The sequence below is a fragment of the Sebastes umbrosus genome, chromosome 16 (assembly GCF_015220745.1).
Source record: "Sebastes umbrosus isolate fSebUmb1 chromosome 16, fSebUmb1.pri, whole genome shotgun sequence".
In the NCBI taxonomy this organism is placed as follows: domain Eukaryota; kingdom Metazoa; phylum Chordata; class Actinopteri; order Perciformes; family Sebastidae; genus Sebastes; species Sebastes umbrosus.
In genome coordinates, this window is record NC_051284.1 from 16,684,666 (window position 1) to 16,703,858 (window position 19,193).

General features: G+C 40.3%; 2 protein-coding genes across 2 annotated transcripts; both read left to right on the plus strand.

Moving 5' to 3' along the window:
- Nucleotides 1–484: 484 nt before the first annotated feature.
- On the plus strand, nt 485–5,783 carry sumo3a (small ubiquitin like modifier 3a). Its single transcript, XM_037746225.1, has 4 exons — nt 485–644; nt 2,185–2,313; nt 2,492–2,563; nt 3,342–5,783. The coding sequence occupies exons 1-4, from the start codon at nt 624–626 to the stop codon at nt 3,402–3,404; spliced, it is 285 nt and encodes a 94-aa protein (XP_037602153.1). The 5' UTR covers nt 485–623; the 3' UTR covers nt 3,405–5,783.
- Nucleotides 4,483–18,351, plus strand: LOC119474433 (thrombospondin-type laminin G domain and EAR repeat-containing protein-like). Its single transcript, XM_037746466.1, has 15 exons — nt 4,483–4,509; nt 4,607–4,687; nt 9,515–9,680; nt 11,209–11,432; nt 11,969–12,339; nt 12,737–12,827; nt 12,936–13,092; nt 13,201–13,332; nt 14,039–14,109; nt 14,730–14,888; nt 14,975–15,176; nt 15,259–15,491; nt 16,179–16,357; nt 16,975–17,076; nt 17,314–18,351. The coding sequence occupies exons 1-15, from the start codon at nt 4,483–4,485 to the stop codon at nt 17,465–17,467; spliced, it is 2,349 nt and encodes a 782-aa protein (XP_037602394.1). The 3' UTR covers nt 17,468–18,351.
- The last annotated feature ends 842 nt before the right edge of the window (nt 18,352–19,193 follow it).

Below are 19,193 nucleotides of genomic sequence, written 5' to 3' on the forward strand. Positions count from 1 at the left end.
TGTATGACTGATTAAGTGTCCATTAAGAGTGATGGCCTGTGGGTAGACACTGTTCTTGTGAGAAATATGTTGTAAAAAATGAATATAAAAAAATATAAAAAAGATGTTGACTTAATTTAACGGTATTTATAGGTGTGTAAATATATATATGTATATATATATATATGTATATATATATATATATATACATATATATATAATTACATATATATGTTTTTGCATTTTTGCAATATATGCAATGATTTGCTTTATATAATATATGTAATGATTATATATATATACATGATTTGCTATATATATACATATATATAGCAAATCATTGCATATATTATACAAGCTATATTATAGGAGTATTCAGAGGTGTTGATACAGTATCATAGGGTTCTTGAGTTCGCGTGCTCGAGTATTTTGCATAGGTGCGCGCTCCCGTGTCCGCACTCCCGCCGTTTCATCAAGTCACGTGGTCCTCTCAGAGCCAATCAGATAACTCTAACTCCGGTCCAACGCGCGCACCCGTCAGCGGAGGAAAGGAGAGGACAGAAGAGCGGCAGAAAGACAAATAACACACAGACCCAATTAACCCTTTATTCTGACTAAACCCGCTCACTAAACACACCGCCAGCATGTCAGAGGAAAAGCCAAAGGTAAGATATGAACGTTATAAGAGCTAGTAGATGAGTAGTGATGTCTGTAGTCGAGTGAACAGGTCTAGATGTGTGCAGTGTAAAATGGCCTGTGGGGTTTGAGGTTTGCACGTTTTTCTCTGAATCGGCGCAGTTGTTTGTTTCGCAAATGAATGAAGAGTAGCTTCACATTTACATCTACCTGCTCTCACACAACAACCCTGAACATGGGGAGATATCCTGCTCCTTACGGAACTACAGTCTGGAGGATTGAGAGCACAAATGTTCATTTACAATCATGATTGTGTTTTGCGGATTTTTTCTCTTTGTGGAAGCGGCACCACGTTATAGTCCGCAACCGACCACCAAGATGCCGCAAAGCAGCAGCGGAGAAAGAGCGCCAATGCAGCTGACGCACCAATATAAAACCTCAACATATGTGTACTAGTGTTGCTGTTTTAACTGTCTCAGTGGTTGTTTTACCTCAGAGAGACGAAACAGAACCGCTAGCATCGTTAGCCGGCAGCTAAACACGGCAACGGCTCTTAAAGGGCTAGCATGCTAAACCAGCTAGCCTGGAGCTAATCATGCTAACAGATGCTAACGTTAGCATGTGTGACTGAAGCAACACATTGTGAACCTGCCTGCATGTTATTCTGTTTGTTTTGGATATATTAAAAGATTAAAGTAATAAATTAAAATATCTAGGAAATAGTAGAAGCATATTCCTTCACCACACATGGTGTTGGCATTTAATGAAATGTCTTTTTAAAGTTGCAGGTTATATGTAAGGTTACTTTGTGTCATAATGTCTCTAATAGTGCTCTTTCCTGTACATCTGTGACTCCAGTGTAGGCAAGGCAGCTTTATTTGTATAGCACTTTTCAACAACAGGGCAATTCAAAGTGCTTTACATAAACATTCAAGAACAAAGTGCAAAAGAACATTAAGACATAATTAAAACAGTTATAAAAACATTAAAGATTAGAAAATAAAAGCTAGAATAGAGTATAACACACAAGAGTAAAAGCTCTAGTGCAGTATGTAAGATCATTATCTGGTTTAATAAAAGGCAGCAGCAAACAGGAAAGTTTTAAGCTTTGTTTTAAATGAAGTCAGAGTTGGTCCTGCAGGTTTCTGGGAGCTTGTTCCAGATATTTGGTGCATAAAAACTGAACGCTGCTTCTTCTGCATGTTTAGTTGTGACTCTGGGGACACTAAGCAGACCTGATCCAGATGACCTGAGAGCTCTGGATGGTTCAGAACATAGCAGAAGATCAGAAATGTATTTTGGCCCTAAACCATTTAGTGTATCAGGAGTATTTTGAAATCAATTCTCTGAGAGACAGGGAGCCAGTGTAGAGACCTCAGAACTGGACTGATGTGATCCACTTTCTTGGTCTTAGTGAGGACTCTAGCAGCAGCGGTCGAATCAATTTTTTTAGGAATAATAGTGCGCTTTTCTGTGCATCTGTGACTCAAGTGTAGGCTGTAATGTTTGTGGTATCTGTTACTTGTAAACCTGCTTGTTTACCTGATGCTAAACATGTTGTCTCTGCAGGAGGGAGTCAAGACTGAGAACGATCACATCAACCTCAAGGTTGCAGGGCAAGATGGGTCGGTGGTCCAGTTCAAAATCAAAAGACACACACCGCTCAGCAAACTAATGAAGGCGTACTGTGACCGACAGGTGAGCTGACAGCCCCCAAATGACTGCTTTTAAATGTCCTCCTCTCCAACAACATGCAATTATTTTGGATTTGCTGCAACACCTTAGTCAGCCTCCCCACTCCACCACCTTGCTATTACTGTACCAAAAGCCCTTTTACACGTGGATTCATTCTTATTGTCTGTTGTCGCTTCCTCAGGGTCTCGCAATAAGGCAGATCAGGTTCAGGTTTGATGGCCAGCCCATCAATGAGACGGATACACCTGCACAGGTAAGATATTATGCTCAAAAAATTATATATCTACATGGTGGTAACATATTAGAGAAGCCTGTCGCTATTGGATAGATGTTTATTTAACATTGACTGCACAATTCAAACATTCAGCATCTCTGAATAATCTTAAATCATAAATTTATATTTCCATCTCTGCATCATTTACATACCCATGGATGTATAAAGAGAAATGGACACAGCGTTGTAGGCGGGCTCCCGTTCATTCCTATGAGAGTTGCGCAGTGGCGCATGAAGCCAAAATGGCTCGACTGCTGAGTGATAAAATACCCGGATCATCCGGCGATCTTCCACATAAAGTACCCAGATCTTCCAGTGATCTTCTGCATCCATTGGGCCCATAGAGCAGGCGCGGTAGTGTTTCCTTCAACTCCACCTCCCAGCCGCAGTCTGGGTCTCATTCACATGAACAGAGGATGGGAAATAACTCTGAATTCAGCTATTAGTGCGTTTCACAACTTCACAACCTAACGATTTAAAAAGGGCTATTAGAGTGTTCATGCTGGGAAGTTGATTTACCTAAAAAAAAAATTATCCGCTGAGTTATAGATGTCTCTTTCCCAATGTAAGTCCATGGGGAAAAAGTGTTTTTGGGCCCAATGGCATCATGCGACGAACACAGAAGTTGTAGTACCGCCGTTTGGCCACTACGGAAATTTGCATCAAAGCCCAGCGTGCTTCCTGGGGGCTTGATTTTACCTGTTCAGTTATTGTTTATATCCACTAACTGGAATCTCTTTCTCTCTGTTCCTCTCAGCTGGAGATGGAAGATGAAGACACCATAGATGTTTTCCAGCAGCAGACAGGCGGGCACTGCTAAGCCCCACCTGATTGACGGCCACCCTCAGACCACACCCTCAGCCACCTTCACTGTCCCTCCCCTCCCCATCGCTCCTCTCAGCCTATTATTATTATTATTATCATTATTATTATTATTATTATTATTTCTTCAGTTTAAAGATGTCTGTCATGGTTTTTCGTCAGGTGTGTGGGGGGAGGGGGCTCCTCAGCTGTTTATGTACTGTCTCAGCCAGGACTGAACTTTTGTGCGTGTCAACAGTCTCTCCGCTGGCCAATCAGGACAACATTTCCTTCTGGCACCGCAGGCTGTGATTGGACCAACAGCACGTCACAGCTGTTCCTGGTTTGTCAGTGCTTCTCATTCACTCTCCAGTGAAAGCTTAGTATCCAGTAGTTTCATCCATCGGGGTCGAATGTGTGGCTCTGCAAGTTTTTGTCCGGGGTCACAGTCAGTGGGCATGAAGTTTTTTGTTTTTTTTTGAAGTGGAAGCACTATCTGAACTTAATACACACACCCGCCTTCCATTTCACTTCGCTTTCGTGTGCTTTTTGTCTGAACGGTGACTCCTGCTCTTCTGTCAAAAAGGTATTTTAATTCTCTCAGCATTTTAGGTGCTTTTGCTAAAGAGTTCTGCAATGTTTTTGTATTTTTTTTGATTTTTTTCTTTTAAGAATTAACACCCAGGGGGCTTGTTGATTTTTTTCTTGTACAGAAGTATCAGAGTGGATGTTAGATAAGTTGGGTTGCTTGGACCAATGCTCCAAAGACCGAACTTCTGTTTCATATTTGATGTACTTGGATCACTCTAAAAGCAAACTGCAAGGTCAAAACTGTCACATTTTAAGGGAGTTTGTATTTCATTAATGTTATTTGCTTCCTCTTCTACTAATTGAGAAAGGTTCTCTGTGGGTATCCGTGGTACAGACGTTTATTCGCTCATCCAGACAAATGCCTGTTTAGGGGAGGGAAATTTAATTTATCCTTTGTTGGAATCGTTTGGGGTCTGGCTTTATAAGAAAAGTCTCTCGATGTGAAATACATAACATTTTGTTTTCTTTCCCTATTTTCTGATGAAGCAGGCCAGTGGCCAGTCCCTATGCGATTCTTACAAGTGGCTCTGCTTGTGGGTTTTACATTTGAAAGCGGGTGGGAATAACTGGAGGGTCGTTCTTCAACGCTGTTTCAGCTGTCTCATCTCTGTATTGTCCTTGCGAATGTAGGCTGATGGGACAACTGATTCTAGATGTGTTTTTGAAGACGAGCAGCTTCCAGTTTTTAGCAAGGATATCAAACAAAAGCCGGTATGTTTTTAACACGTTTTGAAGACACCTTTCACTGCTACATCTGCTGTCTAGCTGTTTCCTTTTTGTATAAAAGGCAGGCCAGTTGTTAAAAAGCCCGATTGCAGTGTTGCAAACAGTGAAGATATCCCAAGTGGTGACGAGTGTCTCCAAAATTGTACAGTTCAGAGAATGATGCATGCAGTCAGTTGCATATCGGGAGGGCAGGGAGGCCAACCAATGGAGTTTGGGAGATAAGTGTTCTGTACCCACAGGGCCCCGTTCTTCGTACGCAGATAACCGAGTTGGCTTGATTTGTTTGTCGATGGCCTGACATGAGCTTGGATTTTTCAGCTCAGTCTGGTTTGAAATGTGTCCGTCGTTGAAGCAAGTAGTCCTGACGCACAAAACCTGCAAAAGTGTAATTTTTTTCAGAGAGAGTTGGACCATGAAACCCCTTTTTTAAGTTTACCAATTTTAGTTTATCTTCAGATGAGGCTGAATCTTAAGAGGCACTAATTGATCAGTATTGTCATAACTGAACAAGGTTTTAGTTCAGTAGTCATACATACTACAACGTACAACAAAATAAAACCAAAACATTTAAAAAAAAAAAAAATTCAACTTGTTTGGCGCAGTATTTCTAAATGAATATTTTACAGAAATGTTTGAAAAAGCATCACTGTACTGCCACCTGCTGAAATATTCACCACTGTCCCCAATAAATACAGAACTACATTTTATTTAAAGGGACTACCCAACTCTCATCTTTCCCACAGTCATTAACAACAAGCATTTGACAAAATTGTGTGGTACAGAGACGTGCTAAATCTTCGTGTGATTACTTCTTGAGGACATGCCTCCGCACAAGCCAATCACAAGTAGCGATCTCGGTTTTAGCTTTCCTGTCTCACAAAATAAGAGCACAGTTATAAACGCCACCTTCCACTTTCGTTTAAAGTACTGAGGTAGCTGGATATAGATCTTTTTGAGCTAAGCCATGTAATGTACGAAGAACGGGGCCCACGTCTTGTCATGTTATTTGTTTCTCTACTGATTTGTACATTATTTGTGGTCTTTTACTACTGTATACAATAAATATAGTTTGGTACTCAGATTCGCTGTCGCTATTATCATTATTTTGTAATCAGGAAAGAACTGAAATGTTTATTTTAATGCTTTAAAATCATCCATGGGGATATTTCAAGGATGTTTAAAGAGGTAAAACGTGAATTAATATAATACTCCTTATATATTTTATAGGACAAGGACATAGACCTAATCAAAGCCACCAAATGTATAGCCTAAACTAGTTTATGAGAATGACTGTCCCCCCAATGACACATGATTATTGTATTACTAAGAAGCCTTTGCAGATGTTGCAGGTATAGATTCCTGCCTGTCTTATATGTGTTGACGCACAGCTGAACCATTTAATCTCACTGCTGCCTGGTATACTGTACATTTTGTCACTTGTCAGAACATGGCTGTCATTGAATTATATATATATATAGTTGGCGTGTGGTCCATTATGCAAGACAAGGTTTCAATTCCCACCGAGGCCCTGCCTGCTAAAAATGTATGCCAAAGTACCACAGATGGAAACACCACGTGTGTCTTGGAGAAAACAGACAGCTAGGTGGTGCCAGTGAACTGTGATAGTCTCATGTCTCTATCTGGTTTGGTTTCATTCTGCAATAAAAAAACCTCCACATAACAGACTTGTCCACAGATTAAATCCATGGACATGCAGAAGCACAATAAGAAACTATAAGAAGCAATAAAATAACTAAAGAGTTCTGCATAAAATGGAAGCATATCACAGGATAAAAACAACAAAAACAAAAATACTTTATTTCCACAGTGCACCTGATTCGACTGTTATCAGGCCAAAATAGGCATAAGCAGTTGCTATAAGCACCAGAGATGTGAGTTAATAGGGGCAATACAACTACAACTTCTTTAGGTTTAGGCAAATAAAAAAAACCTGTTAGGTTTAGGCATTAAAACTACAACTTCTTTAGGTTTAGGCAAAAAAAGAAGAAGTTAAGTTTAGGGAAAAACAGAGTTTTGGGTTAAAATAACTACAAAGACAACTACATGTTGTAGGTTGCACACAGGATGTCAACTCCGGTCTCCTTTGGTAAAAACCTTGGTTGCGTTCGAATAGTAAAAAAATTACGTCCTAACGTCTTTTCCTAACCACTTTTCCTTGACCTCAGTGGAAAACGTCATGAGGTCAAGGAAAGATGAGAAGGAGAATTCAGAAGGAGTTAGGTGAAGACAACCGCGGTATTAAGAGAATCCGACTGCTCTTTCACTAGACTGCGTAATTGGATGGATAACGGTGGTGGATGTTAGTGACGTCAGTCTGCCGTGGTGAAACTACAATGTTACACAGATGGACTACAAAAGGCGCTGTACCCCCCCCGTGTGTTCTTCAATATCTCCTTCAGTGACAGACTCCTTCACCTGCGGTGTGTGAAAGAGAGATACCACAGCTCCTCCTCCTGCTGCTGGAACACTCTATCAACATATACGAGGACAACCGGTGAAAAATATAACTTCATTACCAAGATTGGAACTGAAATAAACAGGAATATATGATAAATATTGAGTTAGTTGTTGGAGTTATGGAGAAGGGGTAGGACCATATACTGTAAGTGTAGGCTGTACTTCTTCCAACTTCTTTTCGGACATGTAATAGTTATTTATGTTGATTATTTGTTAATTGATTGTTTACTGTTCATTTTATTAGTTATTCTTGTTTTGTTTTTTACTGAGGTATTTGTTACATGTTACAAATAAATAATTAATTAAAAATAAAGTGAAACAAAATGGTAGTCACTGTCCTCTCATATTAAACATGAATCCCAATTAGTGTATGAGGGTATGAAAATAATATGCAAGATAAGCATATAGTTTATTATCATGAACAGCCGAATGGTGCGTCGCTTTAAATGCTACGGCCGCAAGGAATTGTGGGATGTTATTCTTTCGTTTCCTTTGGTAAAGGATGCTCCAGTGTATCCTATGCTAAAGGAGATAATAAAGGAAGCATTGAAGCTCCTTTCCTTAACTTTTGGTGAATTCGAACGGTTCTTTTCATGGCTGCTACTGAGGTACTTCCGGGTCATTTCACTCAGTTAGGAACCTTCCTAAGCAAAAAGGACTATTCGAACGCAACCCTTGTGTTGTTCTGTCCCACCTATCATCCCCAACCTCCACCCTGTATGGAGTTTCACACAGTCTATGTATACTACAGCACCTGACTTATGCTTCTGCTCCTGTCATAATTACTACGGTCGCTAGAGGTCGCTGTCGTCTTCTTTTATACCTTCTTCCGGTGATCTGCCATGTGAATAGTACCTACTAGTGGGTGTAGTAGGCCCCTAATGACCCACATCTATGGGGCTTATAGCGACTGATAATGCCTATTTAATAGCCTGACAACAGTCTAATCGGCTGCACAGTGGCCCTGAAGAACAAATGTATTTTAGACTTCACTTAGAGAGACAAAGGATGACTAAATAAAATTAAGTAGTCTAAGTCTGATAAGTATTTCAAATTAACTTCCAGGATGTCCTGATTTAGAGATCTCATCTGACACACTGACTGGTTACATTCAGCACAGCTGGAACAGTGATAAAGTTGATGAGTCAAACCAGGAATAAGGAAAAGCAAGCGCATGAGTGGACAATCTACATTCACTTCTCAGCATCCAAACAGGTCCTCTTGAAACGCCATGCCATGCCTGGAAGGAAGAGAGATTAGTGAATGTATATCTTGTATCCTGATCTGTGTGCAGTCTCTGGTTTTAGATGTGTGCGGAAAGAAGAGAGAGACATTTGCCTTGTAAATGTGCCGGTCGGTGGATGAGAGGATGCAGAGAGATCTGACACAAGCCGAGATACCGACGTCTCTCAAAACACGGTCTGATTATTACATGAGCGCCTAACAAACCGGGGTCAAATACACTTTGTGGTCATTTCATTTTTGGGTGACCATGGATAATCAAAGCTTTGCATTTAAAAGTGAAATTTGTGTGATTTAGCCAATTCAACCAGTTTAAATAATGCATATTTGACCCAGGCCCTCTTATGTCATTGCTGTGTTTGCTTAATTTCCCTGCCCTGAGACTTCATTACATTTTCAACCAGTAATATTTGCAGATCTTTTAGCAAAACATCCTGGTTTGATAATTTAATATCACAGCTGGATTCATGCACATACCTCGCTGTCTCCGGTAATAAACTATGGGATAACAGTTAATACGATAATAGCTCAGCTCATATCCATCCATCCATTATAGTGGACCAAAGGTCACATGTGTTTGTTGTTGTTTTTAGGTTGCCTTGCAATTACATTTTCAGCCTCTATAGTGTAGTAAATGTCTGGAGGAATTTGACAGATTTTCTTTCTAGACTATTACATTAAAATAGTCTGCTTGTCTGTCAGTCTGTCTGTGTGTTGTTTGAGTACACACACACACACACACACACACACACGCGCACACACGCACACACAGCGGAGCAGCTCTCCCCTCTGGCAGGTCTGTGTCATCAGAGGCGGTTGAGGGAGGACAGGCTGCTGTGATTTGCATGGCTGTGGTGTTTAAAAGGAGCTGCAGGTGCAGGATTCTCCACACAGATGAATGGATTCCTCTCCGAGCACAGATGCTCTGATGTATTCTTCTACTATTAGTGACTCGTAGGTAGCCGGTGTAGCCTTTGGTGCTTTTAAACAGAGCTTGTTGTTCTGGATATTTTTCTTCGGGATCTGAACAAAAAAACTTGGATCAATATGAAGAACACACAGTTGTTTGGTGTGTATTGTCACTTAAGATAGAGACAAAAGGAGCATAGAGAAATACCTTCAATATGGAGACACTCGTACCAGCTGGCAACTGAACCAAACAGGCGTTTTGTGATGACACCGCTTGTGTTTGTGCACTTCCTTCTCCTGGGGTTAAGGGTCATCGACACCACCGCAGACACATGGAGAAGCTGCACAGGTATCATACCATTTTATCCTATTTTACCCTCTACCAACCGCTTTATTACCTCAGCTTACTTTAACACATCTGATGTTCAGTTAATGATTATTTCGTGAATGGTTTATGGTTTCATCTGAAACCTGGGAAACCCCTCCAGCTAAAATTCTTTTGGATAATTCCAACTGTCTGTGTCTGCTTACAGCGCAGTGGGAGTGTTTGTGTGAGCACTATTGCGTGCAATATTAACTTAAATTAACATCCACAAACAAGTACAGACATTGGATGTGGTTAGGATTCCACAATACACGTGAAAATATCAGGACGAACAGGGTGCATGTTTATATGATGCCTCATCAATCTTAGAGAAATGCTATTCTATTATTCTCGCTGTTCAAAGAGCGTCTTTCTTAATAACAACCCCTCCTAAAAATCCTATAGCTTCATCACCACCCAGGGCTATTTCTCACACACCAGGGGGGTCAGGGACTCCAGCATGCTATGACATTAATTGATTTATTAGTTTATAACTGTTATTCACAACCTTTTTAATGTGTGTCCCCTTAAAACAAAGCTTCAAATGGTATTTATTAACTTATGGGCAGTGGTAGTCAGAACCTTTACTCAAGAAAAGTACTAATACCACACTATAAAAAAACTCCTACTTAAGTTAAAGTATGTAAGTGTAATCAGAAAAATGTACGTAAATGTAACAGTACTCTGTCCCCTGTGACTTTTATGCTACTATATGTCACGTCATGAGATTATTATTACTGATGCATTCATGTTTTAGCAGCTATTCATTCCTGTTGTTGGTTGAGGTGGAGTAAATTCTTATTTTATACAGGGCTGCAACTATCAAATAATTATTTTTAATATGGACTAATCTGCTGATTATTTTCTCAAATAATCGATTGATTTTTTTGGGCTTGTAAAATTCAGAAAATGGTGGAAAATGTTTGTCAAGCTTTGATGTGAAACCTTCACAATTCTTATTATTTAAAAGGTTTTGTATGAAAAAATGATAAAAATATATTTAATCGACTAAACGTTTTAGCTCTACTGGTATATTCTCTTATAACAAACTATCATATTTTATCATCTTTTCATGTTTTTTTGCAAAAATGTAATTTGTAAAGTAGCTTGTAACTAAAGCTATCAAATTATAGTGGAGTAAGAAGTACAATATTTCCCTTAGGAATGTAAAAGAGTAAAAGTATGATGTATAACATGAAAAGAAAATACTCAAAGAAGTACTTCAAGTACTTACATTTCAATTCCTATGAGTGATTTCCCCTTTTCTGGTGGTTAACTTTGAAGAGTTGTTAGAAACCTGTAGAAAAGTCTGAAAATTAAACATAATGTGGGTAGCTGATAATCTTTTTCAATCTTTGGTATCCCATTAATTATCTCAGATCTCCTCAGATTTATTTTGCGACCTCTTCACAGAGGAACAACTAGTTTATAGTATAGTATAGTCATTTATGCATACAAAGGCTTCAGCAGTAAAACAATCTCCCTGACCTCTTTAGTTGCTTATTGTCTGCAGATCTGGTCCCTCTGGATCTCCTGTCTTTTGTCCTGGAGAAGGACCCCTCCAAACTGGTACCCGGGGTGCACATGAAGCAGGCCGGAGAAGTGAGGGGTTTGCATTTCTCCAGCCCTCATACCTCCATGAGCTTTCCCTCCTCCCAGCTGCTGCTGAACTGCGACCTTTTCCCTAAAGAGTTCTCCATTGTTGTGACACTGAAAGTCACGAGCATCGCGCCCAAGGTGAGCATCCACATTTGTCTGAAACATCTGGTACTGAATGCCAGCGGTGAAAGAAGTACTCAGAGTCTTTACTTTGGTGCCTACCAGAGTGAGAGAAAACACTGTTACATGTAAAAGTCCTGTATTCAAAATGGTACTTCAAATAAAAGTACAGATATAATATCAACTAATTAAGTATCTAAAGTGCTCATCATGTAGCAGTTAGTGGCAGTGGAGGTAATTTTAACTATTTTGTATATTTTGGGGTAGTTTGAACTGTAGTTTATAATCTCATTGAAAGTGACTTACTCTGAAAGGTAACAGGTAAATATAACTGTCAAATAAATGTAGTGATGTGAAAAGTACAATATTTCCCTCTGAAGAAGTATAAAAAATATGCATGCAAAGTATGGGTTGCAACTAACAATGTTGTTTTTTTTTTACTGTGGACTCTTGATTAATTGTCTAATCGTTGCAGCTGTCAGTACAGTACTTGAGTAAATATACTTTCCTGCCAAATACAGTGTGTCTGAGTGTTTTTCCCATTTGCCTTCCAGAGAAATGAATACATCTTTTCCTTGATGGGGCCAAAACAAGTAGAAAAAAGAGGAGTGGAGGAGGAGGAGGAGGAGGAGGAGGAGGAGGAGGAAGAGGAGAACGATAAGGGGGATATTGTGGAAAGGAATAACGAGAGGAAGGAGAAGAAGGAGAGGCGAGTCAAGAGCAGCGGGCAACGTGGACGGGTCATCCTGGGACTGAGGTTCTCGAGGAAACGTCTGCACTTCCTTTTTAGAGGTCACGGAGGGGTCGTGGAGCACTGGGTGTTTCAAGCCGCCCGACTGGCTGACAACCAGTGGCACACGCTGGTTTTAGTCGTCGGTAGTCGTCATGTCGGGCTCACAGTGGACTGCAGCCCACCCCTGGAAATGTAAGTTTTTTCTTCTTGCCTCTGTCTGTTTTCAGTTCACTGAGTAGGGTGCACTGTCTGTCTCCCAACATCCTCTCTTCCTGTTGCCTCTCAATTCCCTTGAGGGATAGTAGATCCTTCACCACAATACAATGGCTCTGCTCCAAATTGGCTCTCACCCTGCAGCCATATCACAGCGGCATGACAGTATGTGATAGATGGCTTTAAGTGGAAACTCCCTCTGGCGCACAGAAGGGAGGAATATCAGCTCCCGTACGGATCGTATATAATACTATTCCTGTCTCGGTCTTACAAACAGAGAAATGGAGGAGACTACTTTAATTACAGATACTTAATATAGAAGAATAACAACTTATCTCAGCTATTAGGAATAATTATGTCTTTTTATGGCAAACAGTGTTCCCTCCAGGCCGTTCCCCTCAGACCTCAACATTCAGGGATCGAAATTCCACATTGGCAGTCGGGGGAGATGGAAAGGCTTGTATTCAGTAAGACTTCCTCTTCTCTAACTTTCATGCTGCTAAACCACATGATTAAACACATTTTTCTCTAAAACAGTCAAATCTTTTCCTTCTTATCTGCTGCCCCATGAGCAGGGTCTGTTGCGACAGCTGGTTTTGGTGCCAGGTTCGGATGCCACCCATTATATCTGCCCCTCTTCCGACCCCCAGCTAGCAGTCCTGTCAGTACCACCACTTCTCTCAGACCTGCCTGTCACGGGGAGGGAGGATCATGACCATGTGACTTCCTATGGTAACTTGCAGACGCATTTTTTACAAGACATTTGATACAGTATGTTGAAAGACATGATATGTGTTCCTGATTCCTTTACTCTTTGACTGTCTGCTTGTCTTTGATCAGAAACAGAGGAGCGAGTGTCAGTGAGGTTGGAGCAGTCGTGCTCGGAGCCGCTACAAGGCCAGATGTGGTTCAATCCGCTCAAGAAAGGCCTCTACCTCTGCGACGGTGCAGTGTGGATCACCGTGTTAGAGGGTGAGAATCTAACATCCAGCCATCCGTTAATGAGCAAGGTTTTACTCAGCTTAAAGTGATAGTCTGGGTGTTCTGAAGTGGGGTTGTATGAGGTACTTATCCATAGTCAGTGTATTACTTACAGTAGATGACAGTTGGAGAAGCAGACAGGAGCACCGACACCGGAGCAAAGCAATACAGTGCTGTGGACGGGGACGGCAGAAAAACGTATTTTACCACTGAAAATAAAAGCTCACCTAAAACAATGTATAGCTGTTTAAGTGTACGCTATATTTAGAATATTTTCACCATTTTATCTTGTCATCAGACGGCCCTTTCCTTCGCCTTTCTGACGGGGAACTGAAGTGAAAGTGAAACTTTATGTATGCTCTCTCCACAGACTGCAGGCTCAGTCGACAGAAACAGTATAGATACGTTTAACTTTAAGTTCAGTTCGCCGTCTGAAAATATTCTAAATATAGCGTACATTTAAATGGATATCAATTTTTTTTAGGTGAGCCTTTCTTTTAGGTGGCTAAAATAGTTTTTTCTGCCGTCCACATCCACAACACTATATTGCTTTGCTCCGGTGCCAGTGCTCCTGTCTGTTTCCTGATGCTGGGGGCACACCAACTGTCATCTAATACACCTGCTATGGACCTCATACTTCAAAACACCCGAAAATATCCCTTTAAAATTGACAATACTCACCTCTCCATCTACTCAGATCATAAACGACTGGACTACGTGTTGGAACACCAGGTCCTCACCACCAGCTCAGAGACGCATGATGTAGAGGTATCATTCCACTAAAAAAAAATAATGTTTCTGCATATTTATTGTGTCTATACTATGGCTAGGATCCTCTCAATACTCACAATGTGTAGCATTTAGGGGGACCTATGGTAGGAATGGAGTATAATATTATTAAGTATGTTTTCTTTAGTGTATAATCATCTGAAAATAAGATGAAAAATAAATAAGAAACTTTGTGTTTTTGTTAGCTTAGAATGAGCCGTTTATATCTATGTAAGGAGCGGGTCCTCTTCACGGAGCTGGCTGCTATATTTCTACAGTAGCCCAGAACGGACAACCCAAACTCTGGCTCTAAAGAGAGCCTTTTGCGTTTTTATCTTACCTGAAGGCCACCGTAGTTCTCTGACATGCTTGTTAAACTGCGGTAACGTGAGCCGCAGGGTTCAAAACCATGTTACCGCCAGCCGCCGTCTGACTTCTGTTGCTCCTAAAGTTGTATTATTATGGTAAGGATGGCCAAGTGAGCGGAGGGGTACTGAGTTGGTTGCAATCTGCAACCACACTGCTAGATGTCGCCAAGTCCTACACACTGTCCCTTTAAGGCTGTCCAAAGAGATTAGAAGTACTTTTTTCTCATTGTCTTTTTTTCATCCAATCTTCAGGTGTTCCAGGTACCTGGTTTGGGTCTGATGGCTGCTATGGCTCATAGGTCAGCCGCTGGCTCTGCTGTGTATCTGTGGAGCCATGCAGGTTTCCAGCTCTACCAGAATATCAGCACACATGGAGCTCTGGCTTGGAGACACTTCAGCATGGGCAAGAAGGTATGACGAAAAGGAAGAGATTATTATGTAACATGAACCCGGTCAAAGTAGTGTGGAGAGCTGATGTTCCCGGTGCTTTGATCTAGATGTTTCTGGTGGTGTCTAACTCTGGAGGAGGGCCAGACAAGCGTAAAGAATCAGAGACTGACACTTCTGTGATTTACAAGTGGAGCAAAAGAAGAAAACGGTTTGTGCGGTTCCAGACTCTGCAGACTCACTGTGCACGGGACTGGGAGGCCTTTAACATCAACCACCAAACCTATCTCGCCGTGGCCAACCACAGGCAAGGTAAATATCCATCAAACGATCCTGGCATGACATTCATAAAATATCACTGTTGCATTCTCTCGCTTTCTGGTTTGTCTTTCAGGTGATACTAATCACACTATAGACAGTGTGATATACAGATGGAACAGGTTTGCAAAGTCTTTTGAAGTCTACCAGACGCTGCAGACCTCAGGGGCCTATGACTGGGAGTTCTTCACAGTCGGACCGTACCATTTCCTGGTGGTCGCAAATGCCTTTGATGGAGTTACCACTTCTGTGGACTCAGTCATCTATGTTTGGGTCAATGGAAGCTTCCAGGTGTTTCAGACAATTAAGGTATGTGGTTAACATAAAACGGCAAAAGAAATGCAGAGTTTGCTTTAAAAAAATGCCTGAAAAGACTTTTACCCTACCACATTGACAGGTTATGGTGTAAATTAGACATAATGGCACTATTAATGTTGCATTTTGCTGCATGATTTCCATACAATTTATCTTCTCTGCAGCTGGGCTTTGATTTCCTCTGATGAGATCTGTATCTTTGAAATGAGTATGAAAAACCATCTTGTCTGTACACACAGAAGGAAGGGAATAGACGAGAGATAAAAGGGTAATGAAAGAGAGATGGGGAGCAAGGAACAGGCGTGTCCATTCATTTTTACGACACATGGCCAAAAATAGAGTGTGCGGTTGGCCATGATTTGCCTGAGCGATAGCAGCGCTTTGGCATGTAACTGATAGTGAATCATATTTTTGAATCTAGCCACATTTGAGGAGTGCTGACACATTGATAGTCACACGAGAAACCATAAGGAGATGATTTAGGGGAACTCCACAGCTGGATGTGAGGAGAACACCTTGGGGCAGGTGGAAATTAATCATGTAAAATCATCCTGAAATGAGGGAAATTATATCATTTTGGCATTTGTTTTACATCTATTCTCTTTCAGCTTTTCCGTCTCTATGTTCAAGGAAGCAATAAAATAAAAACACGGGTTGGTTTCTCTCTCATTGTTGATGTAGACGTTCTGCGCCACAGACTGGGAAATGTTTCAGATTGGCAGTAGGGTCTTCTTAGTCGTTGCCAATGGACACCGACTCCATGGTAATGGACCAAGTCAATATACCATCAACTCCACCATCTATGAGCTGGACATGACTGGACAGCTGTTTGTCCGCTTCCAGGATATTGTCACCTACAGGTACAGATGTGCCAGATGCATGTATATACAGACAGATTATGAGAACACCGTAATAACAACTGACTAGACTGTTGTCAGACTATTAAATAGTCGTTATCAGTCGCTATAAGCCCCATAGCTGTGGGTCAATAGGGGCCTATTACACCCACTAGCAGGTTTTATCGTGAATTCACATGGTAGATCACCGAAAGAAGGTATAAAACAATATGACAGCGACCTCTAGCGACTGTAGTAATTATGACAGGAGCCGAAGTGGAAGCGGATTAACCCAAAACACAATGTTTTTCCCTTAACTTAACTGTTTTTGTTTTGCCTAAACCTAAAGAATTGAAGTTGTAGTTTTGTTACCTAAACTTAAAGAAGTGAAGTTGTAGTGTTGTTGCCTAAACCTTTTAAGTTTCACTTTCACTTTTACAACATAGTAAGTGTAGTAGGCCCCTACTGACCCACATCTATAATAATATGTATAATAATCTCTTCCTTTTCGTCATACCTTCTTGCCCATGCTGCTTATAGCGCCTGATAACGCCAATTTAATGGTCTGATAGCAGTCAAATCGGGTGGTAATAAAGTGTTTGCTGCCATTTCAATGTCTCGTCATATTTCTGTCTCTCCAGTGCGGTGGACTGGGAGTTCTTCAGCCTCGGGGAGGAATATTTTCTGGTCGTCGCCAACTCCTTTAACGGAGAATCCTACTCTCTCAACAGCATTCTCTACAGGTACTCAACTTGTCAACAACACCCCTCCCAGTGTGAAATAGTTCATCCATTCTGATTGCCCTCTAACTAAGTGTTAATGTAATGTAGATTTATTTTTCGTCCTGTGTGCCAGACTAGTGAAAGCATACCCGCACTTTTGACATGTGAGGATTTATAAGGGACTTCTGGGACTAGAGCCTTTGTTAAGCAGATGCAAATACACCTCTCATGTGATTCTTCTTCTCTGTTTGTTTTCAGGTGGCAGGGATATGAAGGATTTGTTCCTGTTCACTGGCTCCCAACGATTGGGTGCAGTGACTGGGAGTTTTTTAGCTCTAAAGGAGAATCGTATCTGATCTATTCTAGTGCCAAAGCACCTCTCTCAAAAGTGTTTAAGCTGAAAACCTACTAGACATGTAGCTTTGGGTGGTATGTGTGTTTACATGTTGTCATTCTTTGTAAGTGTCTGTGTGTTCCTGTGTGAGAAAATGTTTGCAATAATATTTGAAAATGAGTGTGTTTAAGTAAATGTGCCAGGTTGAGTACAGCCAGGACCGTAGCAATCATTAAGGTCATGATTCTGATATTTCTTAGAGTAAATATCTTTAAATATCACAGTTTTAGGCAAGAACTATTACATTAAATTGGCATATGTTAAAAGGATTTAGTATTCCTCCACAATAACTATATCCTACATAGACTATGTTATGGTTTTAAAACTGTTTAGAGTAGACCATCATATAGTGAAAATACAGAAAATATAATATTACAGTTAAATAAATGAATAAAATGAGAAAATATGTAAGTAATTAAAAAATGTCAGAGTTTTTTTGTGAGAAATGTCCTAGAGGTTTTGATTGGGGGAATTTGGTATAATGGCCAGCCCAGCATCCAGTAACCCATCAACATCCGTCAGTGATAGGTTAACAACTGATGTACCTCATATGAATATCACAAATAGATTTTTGTGAGAATATATCTGTCTATTTGTGTGAGTAACAGCTCAAGACAGTGAGATTTCTGTTTTTCTGTAAAAACTTTTAATATTAATGATATTTAAATAAATGTTTTATTGGAACAGGAATGTGTGTTCTCATAAAAATGGACTGGTTATTACTTTTTGCATGAATTGTATATAGAATTATACTATAATTATATTGTAATTACAATAAACCAGACTTAATATGTTTATATGCAAGACAAGAGTTGCACTGTCTAACCGTCAGCTATGCTCATTAAGAGCTTATAGGGTGGCAAACATACCCTGCAGGAACAAAAGTACACAAGTTTTTTATTCCAAGTAATTTCATGGCTAATCAAAAATCCTGTTGAAGTTTTTGATTGATATGCATGGCCCCGGGCACATAACTGTCATCCTCTATAAACACTAACAACCACACATTAGGTTTGTTCCATGATTTTTCCAAGAAGACTACAAGCCCCATAACTTCAAGACTGGACTTGTCGGAAATGTAGTTTTTATAGCAATTATTGTTGCTGTGAAAAGAAAAATATAGCTATAAACATATTTTATGTCTGTATCATAACAGTAAAATCACTGAAATTACAATTAATCACACCTAAAGGTGTTAATATGGCCAAGTAATGAAAAAATACCATCAGTTATATAAATTTCGAGTATGTACTCGACTAAGTGTGATACTACAAGTCACATAATGCACCATTCCGTTCTCTGCCAAGAAGACTACAAGCCCCATAACTTCAAGACTAGACTTGTCGGAAATTAAGTTTTTTATAGCAATTATTGTTGCTGTGAAAAGAAAATGTAGCTATAAACATATTTTATGGCTGTTATCATAAAGTGACAGTAAAATGACTGATATTACAATAAAAATCACACTTAAAGGTGTTGATATGGCTAAGTAATGAAAACACCATCAAGTTATATAAATTTCGAGTATGTACTCGACAAAGTGTGATACTTACTTACTTACTTAGTCCTTGTTGCGCCTGGTGGCACATAGGGCAAGGACTAAGGATCTCCACTCATCTCTGTTGTTTGCTTTCTTCTCAATGCTGTTCCAGCTGTATCCTCTCGTCTTCATCTCTCCTTCGATGGTTCGCCTCCAGGCTGTTTTGGGCCTCCCTCTTTTGCGTTTTCCCCTCTGGTGTCCAAC

Coding starts and splice junctions, on each gene's coding strand:
- sumo3a (XM_037746225.1), top strand. CDS start 624: ATGTCAGAGGAAAAGCCAAAG. Junction 645..2,184: donor TGTCAGAGGAAAAGCCAAAG/GTAAGATATGAA, acceptor TTGTCTCTGCAG/GAGGGAGTCAAGACTGAGAA. Junction 2,564..3,341: donor AGACGGATACACCTGCACAG/GTAAGATATTAT, acceptor TGTTCCTCTCAG/CTGGAGATGGAAGATGAAGA.
- LOC119474433 (XM_037746466.1), top strand. CDS start 4,483: ATGCGATTCTTACAAGTGGCTCTGCTT. Junction 4,510..4,606: donor TCTTACAAGTGGCTCTGCTT/GTGGGTTTTACA, acceptor TTGCGAATGTAG/GCTGATGGGACAACTGATTC. Junction 9,681..11,208: donor CACATGGAGAAGCTGCACAG/GTATCATACCAT, acceptor TATTGTCTGCAG/ATCTGGTCCCTCTGGATCTC.